Source organism: Lichenostomus cassidix, chromosome 1 (genome assembly GCF_008360975.1).
Source record: "Lichenostomus cassidix isolate B80296 chromosome 1, HeHo_3.0, whole genome shotgun sequence".
Classification (NCBI taxonomy): Eukaryota; Metazoa; Chordata; class Aves; order Passeriformes; family Meliphagidae; genus Lichenostomus; species Lichenostomus cassidix.
Genome location: NC_139479.1, coordinates 5,337,145 through 5,354,727, shown reverse-complemented (window position 1 = coordinate 5,354,727; position 17,583 = coordinate 5,337,145). Strand labels below are relative to the sequence as shown.

Sequence of the window (17,583 nt, the reverse complement as noted above, 5' to 3'; positions counted from 1 at the left end):
CCCAACCTTTCCAAATTATGAAGAGATACCTGGTTATGGAGACACCTTTGCCTTTCTTGCTTATTGGAAAATTCCTCTCCACCAAAACTGGTACGTGCATGTAGTAATAAGCTGCTCTTATTCATCATGCATGAAAAAAGCAGGATAGAAACCATGGCAAAAAGCAGCAGAAGAGTTCATTCAAATTATGCATCTTAGAGAAAACAAACTTATATCTAGAACTCTAGAAATTCACATATAAAGTCCCAAGATTTTAAAGTCAGGAAGCTTTTAGACACAAAGAACTGATTCCATGTGGACCCCTCTCCACCAAGTTATTTGCCTGTTATTAAAACACCTAAAATATCAAAAGTAGTTCCCAAATTAAGATATCCCATTAGGAAACATTTCAGTGAGAGACATGAATTGGCTGTTGCAAACATGTTCTGATTCAGTTATAATTCCATAGAAATGTTTATGTTGCTTTAAATTCAACACAATTTTAACTCTACCCTCCCAAACTGATCACTGATTTGCAGGTATCAGTGATACACAAAGACGTTGAAGCAGTGTCAGCTTTAAAACCCAAAACTGAAATCCCCCTTCTTGCTGCTGGCTGGCAGCGGAAATGGCGTTGAGACCTGCAGGTCTTGCACAACCCCAGAGTTTCATATTCATGGTGCACAAAGCAATTGCCTTCCCAGGATGACTAACACCAAGAAAAAAATAAAACACAAACGGGGCAGACTTTAGCCACTGATGCTGCAACAGCTTTGCGCTGTGTGTCACAAAATGCTCGGGTTGGCAAAGGGGTCGGAGCTGGGTTGAGGCTCCTGACAAACGAACCAAACGCAGCCGCTGATGTGGAGCCAAAAGCGAAACTGCCGAGACTGAGAACCGCAGCTTTCAAACAGCCGAGTGGTGCTGCAACCCCCCTCAGCAACACACCTACCACAGCTCCAGGTGCTGTTGTGCTCTCTATCAAACCCCATTTAGCTATTTACAAAATATAAATATATAACAAATACGCTATCTATGCAATCATAGACCGAATGCATTTTGATACACAACCTTCCCAGCTCCCAGGCAGGATTCTTCTAGATCCCAGAGCGCCCCGGCTGCAGCCCCTGCCCACCCTGGGGGCTGCGGGAAGGGCACCGCAGGGCTCAGAGGATGCGGCTGTCTCCGTGCTAAGGCAAAAGCTGCCCAGCACGCCCAAAGACAGCCGTGAGGGTCCCTCCCGACGGGGACAGCATCCTCCCCGCGGGGCGACGGGCTTGTGGGGAAGGTAGGTGGGTTTGCGGGAGCCGGGATCCCGCATCCATCGGCCCCAGCGAGGTTCTGTGAAGGGGTCTGTGGGGATGGGCGAGCAGCTGAGCCCCCCGCACGGCCGGGACGGGCTGTCCCCGCTCCCCGGGGCGCATAGAGCCGCAGACCCGGCACCGGCCGCTCTAAAGGCGGAAATCCCCGGCGGGCGGAGGCGTGGGAGGGAAAGGGAACGGCCTAAAGAGGACAGCTCGGCTCGGCTGGGCTCAGCATAGCTGTTCGGCACGGCTCGGGCACGATGAAGCTGCAAGGGTGAGTGGTGGCGGCGGGGAAAGGCAGGGTCCGGGCGGGGATGCGCATCGCCCGCGGGGAGTTTTGCCGCTGCAAGGGGCAAGGGAGAGGGCTGGCGGGGTTGGGCTGCAGAACTGGAGGCAGGGGCGATTTCCCGGCGCCGGGACAGGCTGCGGAGGAGGTCTTGTCAGCCGGCAGCGCTCCCGGAGCTGAGGCAAAGAGAGGCGAGTGCCGCCAGACCCCCGTCAGCCCGGGCAGGGCTCCTCTGTCCCCGCGCGGTCACCAAGGGCTGCAGGCAATTAACGGGTCTTTTATGGGTGATTTCAGTGGGAGGATTGCGATGGGACATGACTCACCTGGGGTTTATTGCCCAGGGAAGCGCTGCTTTACAGCCGCTGTTAGCAAAGCTCCGCAGGTGACCTGCTTAGGGTATCTGCTGATGCAAAAAGAGCAGCTGCGCTGCAAGGTTAGGGGAAAAGGGGGTCTCAGCAGTGGAGCAAAGACCCCAAAGCTGGTATTGAAAGCATCAGGATATCTCTGGCATGGCTAGATTGCGGCACAGCAGCAACGTCCCATGGCTCTCAGATGAGAAGTGATAAAAATGTTTAGAGGCTGGTAGGAAGGATAATCTCACCGAGTAAGAATGTATGAAAGGGGAAGTGCAACTTTCTCCCGTTTCACATGGCATTTAGAAAAAACTTACACAAGAGGAAGGTGTGGGAAAGAATTGAAAAATTAAAAAAATCAAAATACTGATTTAAAATTAGGAGAGCAAGAGCCTAAGAATCTAGTGCAGCTGTGCCTGCACTGAATTAAGCTCACTGTTAATGTGATGGACACAGGAGCTGAGTGAATGTAGAGGGCAAAAGGGTGGTTTCTCTGCAGGCACAGCATTTTTCCCTTTTTCCAATTGGAGCTTTTAATTAAAGTTGTTCATGGGGAACATCGTGGGTTGACACTGCCCCACAAAACCACATGCTGCAAGCAGGAGGATGAGGCATCTCTGGATCTGTCCAACCTAGACGGTGGCATTTATCAAAAAAACTCAAGATCCACTTTGTATACATACATATGAGAATCAGCTCTGGCTGGATATATAAATATTTGTTGGCATTAGCAAATGCCTGCCATGGGAAATTCCCTAGAGAGTCCCATAAAGATCAGCCAGTCATTGTTTTCATTCAATTCAAATGAGTTGCTATATCCATAGCTTCCAACTTGGGTGGGGAATAATAAACAGAGGCATGGGATTAAGAAACACTGAGGACTAACTACATTAGCTGAGCTTGCCAAGACAGACCTGGCACAGAAGTGATGATTTCTACACAGTATTAAAATACAACAGGAATACAATATAAAGCCATGAGCAAAAGCCACTGTCAGAGACAGAGTGGTTACACATGCTTACTTGAGAGATTTCCTTTGAAACTGATAGCAGTTTTACTGAAGTAATAGAGCAGAAATGTTTCACACTGGGCATCCACTTAAACTTTACAAGCCTCGTCTATCAAAACATTTCAAAGGACACGAGAAAAGAAAATAAAGTGTTTTCTTCATACAAAAAGTAATACAATTCAGACTGGTTCTCCCCTAAAGTTTCTCCACCTTAGTGGAAAATGGGACTTGGTGGAAATGGGACTTCAAGGAGATTTTGTGTCAGGAATGTCCCCTGCTTTTGGCATGGGAAGCTAAATGTGGGACCCTGGAGCTCCATCCTGGATGGACATGGACTACTGGGGCAGCTCTCCTCATTGCCTCAGCCCTGGGCTGAGCACAAGGGGAAGGGAGCCAGCTGTACCCAGGCAGTGTGGCCCCACAGCCCTGCCTGCTTGCAGAGGTGAGCTGGGTGTGCTGGGGACAGGCCAGTGCTCCTGTCCCTCTGCCTGTCAGCTCAGCTTTCCACCCTTTCCAAAACTTTTCCATCATCTTCCTTTCCTTTCCTTTCCTTTCCTTTCCCTTCCTACAGCAATCTGGAGGAAGGAGACCACAATGTGGTGGTGAAAGGCAATTTTAAAGTAACTCACAGGGAGTACTCCATGTATCTTCCTTAAAACCCTGTGGCATGGGAGTTAAATCACCTGGACTTTACAGATATGTTAAACTGGGTTTTCCTATAGCATCCTTTACTTCGGAGAAACTCCTGCACAGATTTGCCCCTGCTGAGTAATCAAACAACCCAAATTCCTTCCAGCAAAACCCAAAACCTTCCAGCAAAAACCTTTGCACAGCCCTCCACTGTCAGCAGGTTTCCTGTTTACACATTTTTACTGAGTGCACAAGCTGGTGGGCAGCATGATCAGCTGCTGCCTGTCCTTTAGCCAGATAAAACCATAACTCCTTGAGCTTCAGCAAAAGTTTGGAAAACCTGGGTTTTGACCTGTGCAGCCACTCTCCTTCCCAGTGACCCAGATAGCCTCCAGAGCCTGTTTGTCCAGCAAGCCAATCGATTCTTTCAAAAGAAAAGACAGACACAATACCAGCTTCATGCCCTCTGCCCTGATTCCAATATTAGTGCATTTTGCTGCTATTTGTGGCTTTGGCCACCAAACCACTGTTGAGTTGTATAAACAGAAGTTTTGCAGCTGTCAAAAATGCAAATACTTAATGGGGCATTTCACAGGAGCAGAACCTAATTTACCTACTTCTGCTACTATATTGAAACAATCAATACTGGGTTTATTGCTTATTTAAACAGCAGAGATGCAAAGTCAGTTGTAACACTCTTGTTTGCTTTTCGTTTTAGCTATGGATTTCTGTTACTGCTTTTTCATATCCTGAGAGCTGGTAAGTTTCAGTTAAAAATTAAACTGCCCTCCCTTTAATATGTTTGGCCAAATGCTCAAAGTAGTTATAAAATGCACAATATAAACATCTGTGTGTTTTCTACAAGATATTGAAGAATTCCTCAGTGTGAAATGTTTCTCTGACACGCATCAGGGAAAGAAGAAATAATCAATTTCTATCAGTTTTGTTGCAGAGAACAGTAAAGCACATTATGGATGCTCTTGCTCAGACTGCTTTGCTTGCTTGAGAGAAATCCCTGTGTACTTATCTCTGTCAACAAAAGGCCTTAGAAGTGGAATAATAAGAGCTGCTGATAAGCAGATCTAACATGCCTGTACACTCAAAACTAGAATTTTACATCACAGTATCGAGTAGCCAGTATTAGTAATTTTATTACTATTTATTACTAGTAAATTTACTCCTACTCTTACTAATTTTACTTTTACCACGGCTCTAAAATATCCCTTGCAAAACAAAGGTAGGTTTAAATCGTATCACCTGATGATATTTAAATGTTTTTAGAGGTCTTTTTTCTCCTCTGTTCTTGCTTCATCACTGAGAAGGACCTCAACAAAGTCACCAAGGAAACTCCCTGTCCCCAAAATCAGGACAAACTGTACCAGATTCAGTCTCAATAATTGCTGTCTGGCTTGTTTCTGGCCAGTGATGGAGGTGCCCCCATCTTGCCAGGGAATTACTTTTCCTACTGTTCCAAGGGGTTTCCAAGGGGTTTCCCAGTCTGAGCCAAGGAACTGTGTTGCAGTTCAAGCCTGTTACTTGCAGTTCCACCCAGCAGAGCTGAAGTGCCTGGTAAACATCCTGCCTTTCTCCCTGCAAGTCCCATGTCTGCCTCAGTGGTATTTTTAGACTGGGGTGCCCAGCTCAGATGTGTAGATGAGCTAATTCTGAGCCCAGAGCACCCTCACAAAGGCAGGTCCCCTTTAACATTGTCATCTCCCTCCCACCTCACCACACGCTGTTTCCACCTTTCCAAACCTTCACTCCTGTAATCTTCCTTTCCCTAAATCATCCACCCACATCATCCTTTCCCCAGCTGTAATCTCTCCAATCCAGCGAGGTTTTGGCTGCTGGGCTGGAGCTGATGGATCCTCCTCAGCAGGGAGACCTTGGGCAGAGCTGCTCCAGCCTTGTGGGACTCACTGACCTGTGCTTTCTTCATCACCAGAAATTTCTGACCTGGCTTTCTGTCAGCTACCTCGTGCCTTTGCCTTGCTCACCTGGAGCACAGGCTGCCTTTCTCACGTCTGGAAAAGTGTTCTGAAAGCCAGATACGGTCCTGGTTTTACCTCAAGTGACCCTCCAGATGTAAATCTCTGATGCATGTGTCACTGGAGGTATCTGGGCGTGCTGGTTTGCCAGCTGAGTGTATTTGTTGAGAGGGTGTCACTGACAGAAGCAGTAAAACGTGATTGCTATGACATGCCTGCTTTGAGAAGCACTGCTTTAACTCCTTTATTATTTGGGTTTAAAAGTTATTGCAGTACGCTTTCTTATCAATGTTTCCACTTCTTGTGATTTAAGTGGCATTATTTGGCATTTTTCTTAATTAAAAAAAAGGTTATTATTAAAGCATTAGGACTTGAATATGTGTCTGCAGCCAGTGGACAAAGTGAAATGTGGATATCATGGGGCTGGGAATGCTTAGACTGGTTGGTCCTCAGAGAAAAGGTCCCTTTAGACAATGTACAGGCAAACAGACATGGAGAGAACTAGCCACTGGCAAGTTGTGGGTAGGAATGACTATGAAGTCACCACACTCAGCCACTTGCTATAAAACTAATATTGGAATCTATATGTGGTAGAATGTACTTGAAAATGATTACTTTTTTCCCCACATAACCTCCCTTTTTTCTCTCTCTCTCTCCCTTTTAATCTTGTAGTTATGGCACTAGAGAAGACGAACGTCATCAGTAAACCTGGAGACAATGTCACACTAAGTTGCATTTATAACAAAAGAGACGTGCAGTTAAAAAATCTACGAGTATATTGGCAAATAGCTGATGATTCCAGTAAAAGAAATTGTTTAGTTGTACATGCACTGATTGCTGGCCAAGACAATAACAGTAATCAGTGTATTCGCTTTAAAGACAGGACTCAATTATTCTGGGATAGGTTGGAAAATGGTGATTTTTCTCTACTATTACTGAATGTCAGCCAGAGTGATAACCACACATACAAGTGTATAGTACAGGAGAAAACCGAATTCACCACAGTGATTCACCAGGCTGAAGTGGTTCTCAGTTTAGCAGGTAAGAACTTGTGTCACTTTGCCCAAATTCTCATTTCAGCTTTACAAATCCACTCGAGTTCAATGTTATATTTAAGCACTCATTTAGCTTTGAAACAGATTTCTCTTTGCTGAAATGAAGCCTGCTTTATTTAAATGTTACAGACAGGGAATGTAAACCTTGGAGAATACATGTAACAACTGTTTACTCAGTGTGTGTTCCTTTTCTTCTTGTTTTTCATGGATATAAGGGCTCTTGAATGTGACTGGGTGACAGCAGCATAAGTTGTTCCTTTCTTATTTTCTTCCTTTGCATTTGGCTTTAGCTTCTGCCCTCCCAGTGGTTCTCTCAGCTCTCTGGATTACCAAACACACAGTTATTTCCATTTCAATTCATGAGGATGCTGTGAAATCCAGCAGTTTGGCTTCAGAAACCATGTCAAAATTTTGGTTTTTTCAGTATGCTTCAAAATGTCAACAACTATTTATTTTTTCTCTTGCTCTCCAGCGAGTTACAGCCAACCAGTGCTCAGTGGACCAATAAAGAACAGCACAGGAGAGATGGTGACCTTCAGCTGCAAGTCTGGCAATGGATACCCACAGCCCAAAGTTTACTGGATAAATAAAGTGAACAACAGTCTCCTGATTCCATCAAAGCTGAACATTGAGCACCACGAGGATGGCACTTTCAGCGTTGATAGCACACTGACAGTGAAGGCCACCTCTAACCTGCAGATAGAGTGCTCCATAGAAAATGAGATGCTGCAGGAAAATCTGTCAGCCAACTGTAAGTCCCTTCATGCTGCCTCATGTTTTCTAGACAGCAGGAACATCAGCCTGTGTGTTGTCTGCCTGCAGATGTGCACTAATGAGGGCTATGCCTTAATTCAGTATTCCAAAAAGCACTGAGAAGATCTCAGGTTTTGTTTCAAGCTGGTTACGCTTAGCCATGGATTCAATGTTTAATTCCACACTGATATGAATAGCCCATCAAGTATATTATGATAAGAGCTCTTGTATCCAAGGCAGTCACTGGGCTTTACCCTTTAATCCCTCAGGAAGATGATGAAACTTTTGGGGAGTCAGGTTGTGTTTCAGAGGCCACCATGGGGTGTTAAACACAAAATCTCCAAGAGGGTATGGCGAAGACAGTTTATTGCAAAAATCCAGGGTTCTTAAACTGTTTGTTTGTTACAAGTTTCCATACTTGTGAGGCACAACAAATGTGCTTCAGCAACCACCAGAGACCAGAATGGGAACAGGCCTCAGGTGTAACCCATCACCAGCCCCACAGTGTGAGCACTTCTTGGTTCTAATAATTGTTTTACAGTTATGTAACGTGTACTTCACCTCTAGTTTAGCTGAGTCATTCCCAGAATGCTTTTCTAGCTAGCCAAAGTACTTTTCTAGCTAGCCAAACATAAGTGAGCAAGGATTTTACAAGGGCAGCAAGGCCCTCGCTTTGCAAGGCCTTTCTGCTCTGCAGCACCTCCATACAGCAGATCCATGATTTCTGCTGTATACCCAACAACCTTGCAATGCTCAATTTACTTTTTACTCGGCCTAGTTCCAAAGTTCAGTTTTCAATCTCCAAAACTCAATTTAATACAGTGTGCTACTTAATGAGACACTTTGCCTGAAGCAAATGGGCAATAGAAGCTCAACAGAACAATGTACTTAATACCACAAATACAATATGCTGCTTATTGCTGATGTGATGATTAATAGCAAAAGCAAGTATTTACTCACTCAACTCTTCACAAAACCAGAAAGCTATTAAAAATGAAAGCTATTAAGAAGTTATAGGTTTAGTACCATTGCTACACTTCATTTTATTAAAAAGCTGTGTTAATAAGGAAGCTGTCTGGAGTGGGAAGGCTTATCTGGAGGTGGCTGTTTGGTCTTGTTGCTGTTCCTGGTCCTGCCTGCAGCCACACCTTTCTCTCACAGGTTTCTGCACCCTGTGCATCCTGGTGCAAGGTTGGAATGTTTCCAGAACTGTAGCTGGATACCCACAGTTCATTCACCTGAACACCCCAATCACTGATCCCACAATGCACGTAATATAAACTATTTCCAGGGACAACAATTCTACACATGAGCAAAAGTTGCACAGTAGAGTGTTCATGTGATAATACACAGTGGTGTCATCCCAAATTAAAGGAAAATTAAGTAACCTCATCATTAGTTTCCTAATGGCATTCTGTCATATTGTCTTCTGAGGGAAAAGACTCATATTACTCTTTTTTGTTTGTTTTTAAAAGTCTCACAATCACACCTGTAAGAGGTGTGATCTGAAAGCTTCAGTTTGCAGCTATCTGTGAAGATTCTTCACTAATTTCAGGGAAACAGGTTTTCACCCACTTTTCTGAATACCATTAGATTTACATTACAAATTCTGCATAGATTTATTTTCATCTGAGTCTAGATATAAGCCCAAACATACAGTCTCTCAAAGCTGGAAGGAAAGAAGAAAAAGGAAGAAAGAAGGCTTGATGCAGTGTGATGACAGGGAAGAGTAAACTAGTATTGTATTATTAGACATTATTAACTGGAAATGTGCCTTGCTGAAAAGGAATCACCAGAATCACAGTGATATGAATAGCACAAATATTTAGTCCTTCAGAATTTTCTTTTATGCATGTTAAACATGGTGACATATTTGCCTGGGATGAAATGTGAAAATTTATACCTTATTACATCCCTTTTCTATTTTATTCTAGACACGCAGCAGAAGCAAAGCAATGATTCTGGCACAGAAAATGACGAAAACCTAGGAAAAAAAGGACAAGGTGCTCAAGCAGCTGGCATCATTTCCGTTGTCATTGTGTTAGGTCTTCTAACTGTTTTAATATGCTGGCTGTGGAGAAGGAGGTCCTCTAAGCTCATGTCCTATAAAGGTAAGGGGACACTTTGTTTGAATGACTAAATCTTAAAAATTCTTCTTAATTAAGTGCCAAAATATGTAATATTATCCCGCAGGAAGATAGAAAGGATGACTAAGCTGCATGCACACTACAGCACAAAATCATGCCATCATCAAAAACTTGGGGTGCCCTGAGAAGGGGCCCCAGGACATGTCATTCTTTATGGTTTTCTCCTCCTGTGTCTGAGCCCCACAGGAGTTAATTTCTGGATGTGAGAGTAACTTGGACTTTGTGCCTTTTCAGGCCATTTTTGTGATCCCTGTAGGCTCTTTATGGATGGATGGCATGGAGCAGGACTGGGCTCAGTGCTCTCTCTGCATAGCACAATCTGAAACAGAAATCAGAGCATAATTCAATCCTGAGAGCTTTAGAGTCACTGGCTGGACAATTCAGGGTCACCATCCCACTAGGATCAAGCAGAAATGCAGCTTGTCCCACTGTCACCTGTCCTCTTGTGTAGCTGGATGTGCCCACGTGTGTGATCCTAAAAAAGGTGTAAAAGTCACTTTGTGACCAGACTGAGTCTGGCAGTGTAGCTGAGTATTTGCTGTACTCATGTGCAGGAGCTAACATCCAAGGGAGCAGGGACAGCCACACTTTTCGTGGACAAGAACAATCTACAATTTTCAATCCATGCCCTCCTCCTCAATGCTAGCAACCCTGGGTGCTTCAGAAAAGATCAAGGGAAAGCACCTTGTCCATGACCTGCAGCAGCTCTTGTCAAAGTCACATCCTTCCTTCAGAATCAGCTCAAGAGTGGGGCAGGACACTGTCCCAAGACAGGGACAGGGCTGTCACTTCAACCCCAAAATCTCTCCTTGCTGAAGTGGTAGCCTAGGTTGTAATCAAATGGAATATGAACTGAATTTTGCTGTTGAAAGAACATTTACCACATTGAATCCTCAGCTTTGGTGGATGTTTTGTAAATATTAACCTCATTTATCTGAAGACTGTAGTTATCTATCCTATAAATACTTAAACCCATGCATTTTTTTCAACAGATGTCCTACCAAAAGAAGACCAAGGAGGACTCAACTGTAAGTATTAAAAATATATTCTTTCATTTGTCTCAAGTGACTTAACTTGATAGCTTCAGCACTCAAGTTCAGCACAAGCTTTTGGATTAGACTTCCTGCACACTACAAACTCAAGCATTTTTTAGGCACTACATCCTAGGGGGACTTTAACTAGGAATACAGGGACATCGTTTGCTTCATGTCTGTGAACCTGACCCGATAAACACCCAATTTTTTTTAAAGCACTCTCCTTTCTTAGAAAAAAAATGGTGTTCAGACTTCCACCTTGTTCATATTTTTATAAGAAAGAATGCAATATTGCAGGCCAGCTGGTTTACAAATTCATTTATTATTTATCATAAGGGAAAAATAAAAATCAGGTGAAAAAAATGAAGACAGATTTGGAAAAACAAGCAGGCACAGGGGACTTGGAACAGTAGGGTGAAGAATCTGCATATTTTATATCTCGTTTGGTGATTTCTACTGAAACAACTCAGCAGAACAGGCAGAAAATACTGTGGTTTCACAAAACTGTAGTAGTTAAACATAGCTTGCTGTAGCAGATGCTGTGAATGTATCCAATTCATAGTATCAAGCAGATGCAAATACCCCTTAAATTAAAAAACTTTTTTCTGGAACTTCTTTGGCAGTCATGGGAACTGGGCTGATGGTCAGTTATTTGCCAGACTGCAGCCTGATCCCCAACATTTGTGTTTGCTAAGCATCAACAGGCATTGCACTGTCTCCTGCAGAGTAATATGCAGGGAGGAGGATGGACTTGCTCCTTAAAATGAAGAGACATTTTCTTCTTTTGTTCCTGTGAAACGCATTAATGTAAAACAAGAAGTTCATTTAAGGTCAACTTTTTCTTCCCCAGGCTTACTTACACCAGGTCCTTCTTGATGAGATCCCTGGACTTAGCTCATTAGTAAAAAAAATTTGTGACATAAAAAAGAGTAAATATTTATCTTGTATTGGAGGCTGCTGTAGCATGATTTATTCACTAAGAACAAAGCAAAAATGCCTTCCACACGCTGCCCTTTCCTTGCCATGTCTCCACACCACTTGTGGAAGGGAAGGTGGGACAGAAGCTTTGGTGGCTCACTGGTGACAGAAGCTGTCCCACCTCTGAGGGCCATTTTTAGGTATCTGGATCAATACCAGAGAAATGAGACTGATCCAGGGAATGTGATCTCTGGTGAGAGATTGGTTATGTTTGTTTAGGCTGGAGAAGGCCAGGCTGATTAAGGACACAATAACAACCCTCTCCAGAGTGTCTTTAGAGAGGATGGGACAACTTGTTTATTGTGCTAACCCAGCTGACACTGCACTTAAGGCACAACAGACTTAAACAAAGGAGATTTAAGCTAGATGTTAGACAAAAAAAAATTCTGAGGGTAATGATGGTTGAGCAGTGAGGCCAAGAGTTTGTCCAGGCTACCAAGTCTCCATCAGTCCAGGATTGTTGCTTTGTTCTTTCTTAACAAAAGAGAAAACCAGTGTCTGTCAGAAATTATTTAGAAATATAGCTGGTACTACCTTGGTACAAAAGATGGGCTCTTGGAGAAATTCTAGCCTAATTCAGTCATGTTTTGGTATTTTCCAGCCAGTTGTATGTGGCAGATGGGAGGTGAGGCACTGGGGAAGTGCACCCAAAACGCTCTGCCACAGCATTTTGCTTTTCTGTGCTGATATAAATGCACTTCTGCCTTTGGCAGTTGCACCTTATGAAGGAGGTCAGAGGTTGGTTCACGGGAAGTGAGAATCCTGAATACTGCAAATTGGAATAAGATTACTGAAACTAACTTTGCTGTTAACAAAAGGAAAAAAAGGGTTTGTAAAGTGTGAGGAAGGCAGGTTGTAAAGGAGTAACTCCATCCTGGTGGGGTTAGTCTCTCTAGACACCCATTCCAATCAGTGGGGCAGGATGCTCTGGTGAGGAGAAATCCAGAGCTGGAGCAATTCTGAACTACCCTCTGGAGGAATCCCTTAATTTCCTGAGAGGAGCCTGGGGAAGCTGTTTTCCCTTGGCCACAGATGGGCTTTGTGCATCTCATCCTCTGAAGTAGTTTAAAATGAACCCAAGGTGATGCTGACATCTCTTCACAGGGGAGGGGGATGTTAACAGGAGGCCAGTCATTCAATTTGCATAGAGAGGCACTTCCAGCCTGTGGCACAAGGACAGAAAGCCCCCAGTGTCCTGGGTATCTAGGCAGGACTTCACCCCACTCTCTTCTCCCTCAGCAGCATGAATTCATCTTTTTCAGAGCTTTGCAGCTTGTTCCACTGGTTACATAGGAAAAACAATGCTAGAAATTATTATTTCTGGGGAAGCCTTTTGTCTATTTTTTTATAAAAAGAAGTTCTTTTGTTTTTACAGCACCTGCTTAGATGGAAAGTCTGCCAACAATTTCGGCAGCTGGAGATGTGTCAAGAGAAGCATCACTTCCCATCTCAGTGGCAGCATTGTTTGTAACACAAGTGACAGATTTCTGCCAAGAGAGATGGCAAAAAAAAAATTAAAAAAGCTTCTAGAACACAAGAGACAGGAAAAACTGCTGGATTTTCATTCCAGCCACTGACTGTGTCCACAGAACAGTTGTGTCACCACTCCAGCTCAGCACTTTGGACAGTCCTCTGTGGTTGTTGGTGATTTAGGCACCTGTACTGGGGAAAGCACAAAGCCTGGGACTCAGCTGCTCTGTGCCAGACCACTGAAAGTTGGTGACTGTCCAGTTCCTCAGCATCATCCTTGAGGACTTTGTCAGGAGCAGGAGCAGCTCCTGGAGCAGGGGAAATTCTTGCTGTCACCTCACCCTGATGATGACTACTGCATGTGAAGAAAGGCAGCTAATAAGAAAGAAACAAAGAAAACAAAGAATGAAAACTGAAGGACTCTGCAAAGTGAGATTTTTGATCTTTTCTGTGTTTGGCTCTCTCTAGAGTACAATCCTTTCATTGTCTGTTTTCCCCAGCTTCATGTTGCTGTGTACAAAGCCAGGCAGAACACTTTGACCCATTCCCCCAAAACCAGGAGTTGCTCTAATGGGGTTAAGTACTGCATGTGTTAACCTAAGGGAAGGTGCCTTCTATAATGCCTTGATAGCAACATTTTGGTTTTTACCAAATATTCCACCAAAAAGGGGACTTCCACTTTCAACAGGAGCCAGCTGTGAGAAAATAAACAGGCTGTGGAAATCTCACCAATTAAAAATAGTGCTCTCTGCTATGTTAATGTCAGGGTACTGGGACTTACCCTTTCCAGGATGGAACAAAAATTGTGATTGAGCTCTGCTTGTTTCAACTGAATCTTTATTTAAGCACTTTCCCGTAGCTTCCAGAAAGGATTTTAAACTGAAGTTTTTAAACTGAACCTGTGCTTGTGTCTCATCCTTATACTCACCCAACAAAACAAAGAAAAGAAAAAAAAAAAGAAAAGGTGCAAGCTCTGTCAGTGTGTTGTCCATGAATGTCCAGAAAGCCAAGAACTGCAGTTTGCTTGTGCCAGTGCATGTGTCTTGCTGTTTCAGCCCCAAGTCAGCCAAACTGGTTGAAAAAAGCAAAGCAGCTAACTTTGCTGATGGTATGAGATTTTGAAGGAGGAGGAATTTTTACTAGCTTTCTACCCAGATGGGACAGTTTCCCCATCTTGTCAGAGGGGGATGGAGATTATTATTTTAAACTGAGCTCAGGAAACACTTGACCTCTCCTGCACCAGTTGTTAGACTAAAATTGTATGATTTCTGTGAATAAGTCAGAGCTTTGTTTGTCCTTGCTCTGTGTGTGAGGCACTCCAGTATCAACTATGAGCCCAGACATTGGTTTTTCGTATCAAGATCAGCTTTCAAGTTCCAGCCAAGTGAAAATTTTGTTGTCCTCACATCACATGGAACTCAGAACCATCTGGCAATAGTGGAGCAGTTATCTCTTGTCAAAGCAAAACCCCAGGGAGGCTCCAAGCTGAGTAGCTGTGCTTCTCTCGTGTCCATGAATCCAGATATTGGATATTTTCTGAGTCCAGATCTTGTCTTCAATGAACCCTAAATGGAACTTGCTTGAGGAAAGCTTGCAGACATCTCAAAAATGTGAACATCTGTGTAGATGTTCAGGGTAGCCATTTCCTGGTAGTTCAGTAAGAAGTCCAGTAGACGTTTCCTCATTATCTGTCACATGAAGATGTTTTGTGCAGCCTGTGGTGCTGCTGTACCTGACAGAAGCCTTTTCTAGAACCAGTTTTCCACTTTTATATTCTGCAGCTATAATGGTTCAGAGATGTAAGAAGAGACCGAGCAGTCACTCCACACTATGTTATTAAATTAATCTAGACTTGTTGGATTTTCTTATTTCTGGGCTATTTCATGGCTACATCTCAATGCAAAAGCCTTTTCTTGCAAAATCTGGGCTTTCAGTTGGTTTAGAGGTCCAGCTATTCTCGGAGATAAGTAAATCCTAGCTGACAGTTGGTTGTTACCATTCAAAGGACTTGGGAATTTTGTAGAAACAGAGTTATTGTCTTCACGTGCCATGTTTATATTTTAAATAAAATCTATTCATTCTTCTGTATGTTTGACTGCACCTATCAGCACACAGAGACAAGTCAATCCAAGCCATTACCCCCACCCAAAGTGGCAGTTTTACTTTTAGCCACATCACTCAGGGCATACAAGTGCTCCTTTCCAAAGCCTTCAGATGGGGAGAGACAAACACAATGCAGAGCTGACCCCCTTTGCTTCATTTTGGCTCACACAACAAAATCACTTGAAAAACAGAACAAACTCCATGCAAGCAATGCAGTAGCCTGAAGGCAACATGAAGCCTGGGCTGATTCATCCATTTCTCACCCAACTTTATAACCCCAAGCACAGAAAAGGTACAGCACACACTCCTGCTACCAGAACTGAAACCAGCTCGTTGCACTGCCCCAGATCAGTCCTGCACTCGAGCAGCAGCATCCCTCTGTTTGCCTTCTTTAAAGACATGAACCACAAGTCCCAAGAAAATTAAATACATGCACAGGAAAGCAACACTTGATGCAGCTTTGGAGGAAGGCTGAAGAAATGGACTCACTTTCACAGAAAAGCGAAAGACTTTTGTTGTGGCATGGCTGGTAAACCACAAATGGAAAGCCCCAAGAGAAAACATGCTTTGCTACTTAGTGATCTGAATCCATTTGTCCTGTAGTCAAATTCACTTTTAAATCTTTCTACCTGTGCTTTTGCTCAAAAAAGCATTCCTTTTCTCCACTTAACAGCCCTGATTCCAATGACTTTTCTCAGTAGCCATTGTGCTATGTCAAAGAAACCTTATTTGTTGCTTTCCCAACTTGCAAATTTTTCTCATATTTGTAGCAAACATGCACAAAGTTCATGAACAAGAAGTTCATGTTACCCCCTAAGTGTAATTTCTCTAACCTCTCTCTTTTCCAGAGGAGGAGAAGCTGCTCTAAAGAATAATTGAGTGCAGCCCAATTTCACAGGGAGAGAAAACATCCACCCCCATAGGTGTTCGGCTTTTAGGACTTTTCCTCTCAATATGTGGTGGGCATTAGGGCCTTCACCACATTCATGATAATATGATTATGATATTATATGGTATGGATATGATGATATGATATGATATATGATATTATATGGGATAAAATTGTTGTAATCTGGTCCCAATTTGAGGATCATTGTGGAGCTCCTGGAGCAAGTCTGGAACAAAGGTACAAAGCACCTCACTGATGAGGAAAGGCTGAGAGAGCTGAGTCTGTTTGGCCTTAAGGAGAGACAACTGAGAGGGGACTCAGCCATGTCTGTCATTGTCTGCAGGGAGGGTCAGACCAGGCTCTGCTTGGTGGGGCTGGGAAATGGGACAAGGGGAATGGGCAGAAACTGATGCACAGAAAGTTCCACATGAACATGGGGAAGAACATTTTGCTGAGGATAGCTGAGCACTGAAACAGGTTCTCCAGAGAGACTGTGGAGATCTTCCCTGGAGATACTCAAAAGCTATCTGGACACAATCCTGAATACCATATTCCAGAGGACCCTGCTAGAGCAGGGAGGTTAAACTGGATGACCCACGGTGGTCCCTTCCCAACTTACCCATTCTGTTTATAAAAGGCACCTAACATGTTCTTGGAGGGGATCTCTGCATCTGGCATTCCAGGGAATTACAGAGCAGGAGCTCCTATCTCATTCATCTTTCCAGTGTGACAACAGGTCAGTTTGTACAATTACCTTCCAACACAGGAAAAATGATTCCAACACTTCTGATGTTATCAGCACCATTTATCATAATTGCTGTATCTGAACCATGATCATGCTGCAAACTGCAAGTCCTTGGCAACTACTCATGTGACATTACCATGAATCACAAACTCTTTGTTTGCACATTGCTAGGAAAGAGCCTGGCTCCCATTTTAGTCTGACACAGAATGCTGTGTAAAGATAGATGCTCATATATCAAGGATGCTCAGGCTGACCTTTGAACTTGCCCAAAACAGGTCCAAACGATTTACTAATAAATTACTTACTTGTTTTTCTGTGATTCCAAGAAATGTTGGTTAGGAGGATTTTATAATTGAAAAACTTGGGCACAGAGTTGGGCTCAGAGTCACACAAGGCTGATTGCAGCTGACTTGATGCTTGCACCCATATCTTCAGCTTGCAGAGATCTTCTTCCACTTGCTGGACTGGAAAGTCTGCTTCTTTGCAGCATTCACCCCAGTAGACACCATAGGTTAATAGGAACTGTTGGCTAATTTTGAATGGGATTACCCTGCACAAAAAAAGTTCACCCCTTAAATATTTAGAAGGAAGAAAAAGATAAGATCTCTCTCATTCAGACCGGAAATCTTTTAAGAATCTGTCAGTAAGAAGCTACAGTAACACAGCCATAATGTGGACAGAGAGCGACTGCAAACATTTCTTTTCACATGTCATCCCTCTTACAAGGCTGAGAGTGTAGCTTCGAAACAAGATCAGATTTGCTTGCAAAAAAGCTGTTCCACAGCATCATGCTGGACTGGAAGCAATTCTACACCTCTCAATTCATCCCTTTATCAGTCAGATTTACCATTATTATGCTA

The 17,583-nt window shown here is 43.5% G+C and overlaps 1 protein-coding gene across 1 annotated transcript; it reads left to right on the top strand.

Moving 5' to 3' along the window:
- Nucleotides 1-1,446: 1,446 nt before the first annotated feature.
- Nucleotides 1,447-15,074, top strand: ICOSLG (inducible T cell costimulator ligand). Its single transcript, XM_085047216.1, has 7 exons — nt 1,447-1,557; nt 4,280-4,320; nt 6,222-6,590; nt 7,077-7,355; nt 9,292-9,468; nt 10,497-10,532; nt 12,892-15,074. Exons 1-7 carry the CDS (start codon nt 1,544-1,546, stop codon nt 12,900-12,902), a joined length of 927 nt encoding a protein of 308 aa, XP_084903342.1. The 5' UTR covers nt 1,447-1,543; the 3' UTR covers nt 12,903-15,074.
- Nucleotides 15,075-17,583: the final 2,509 nt, after the last annotated feature.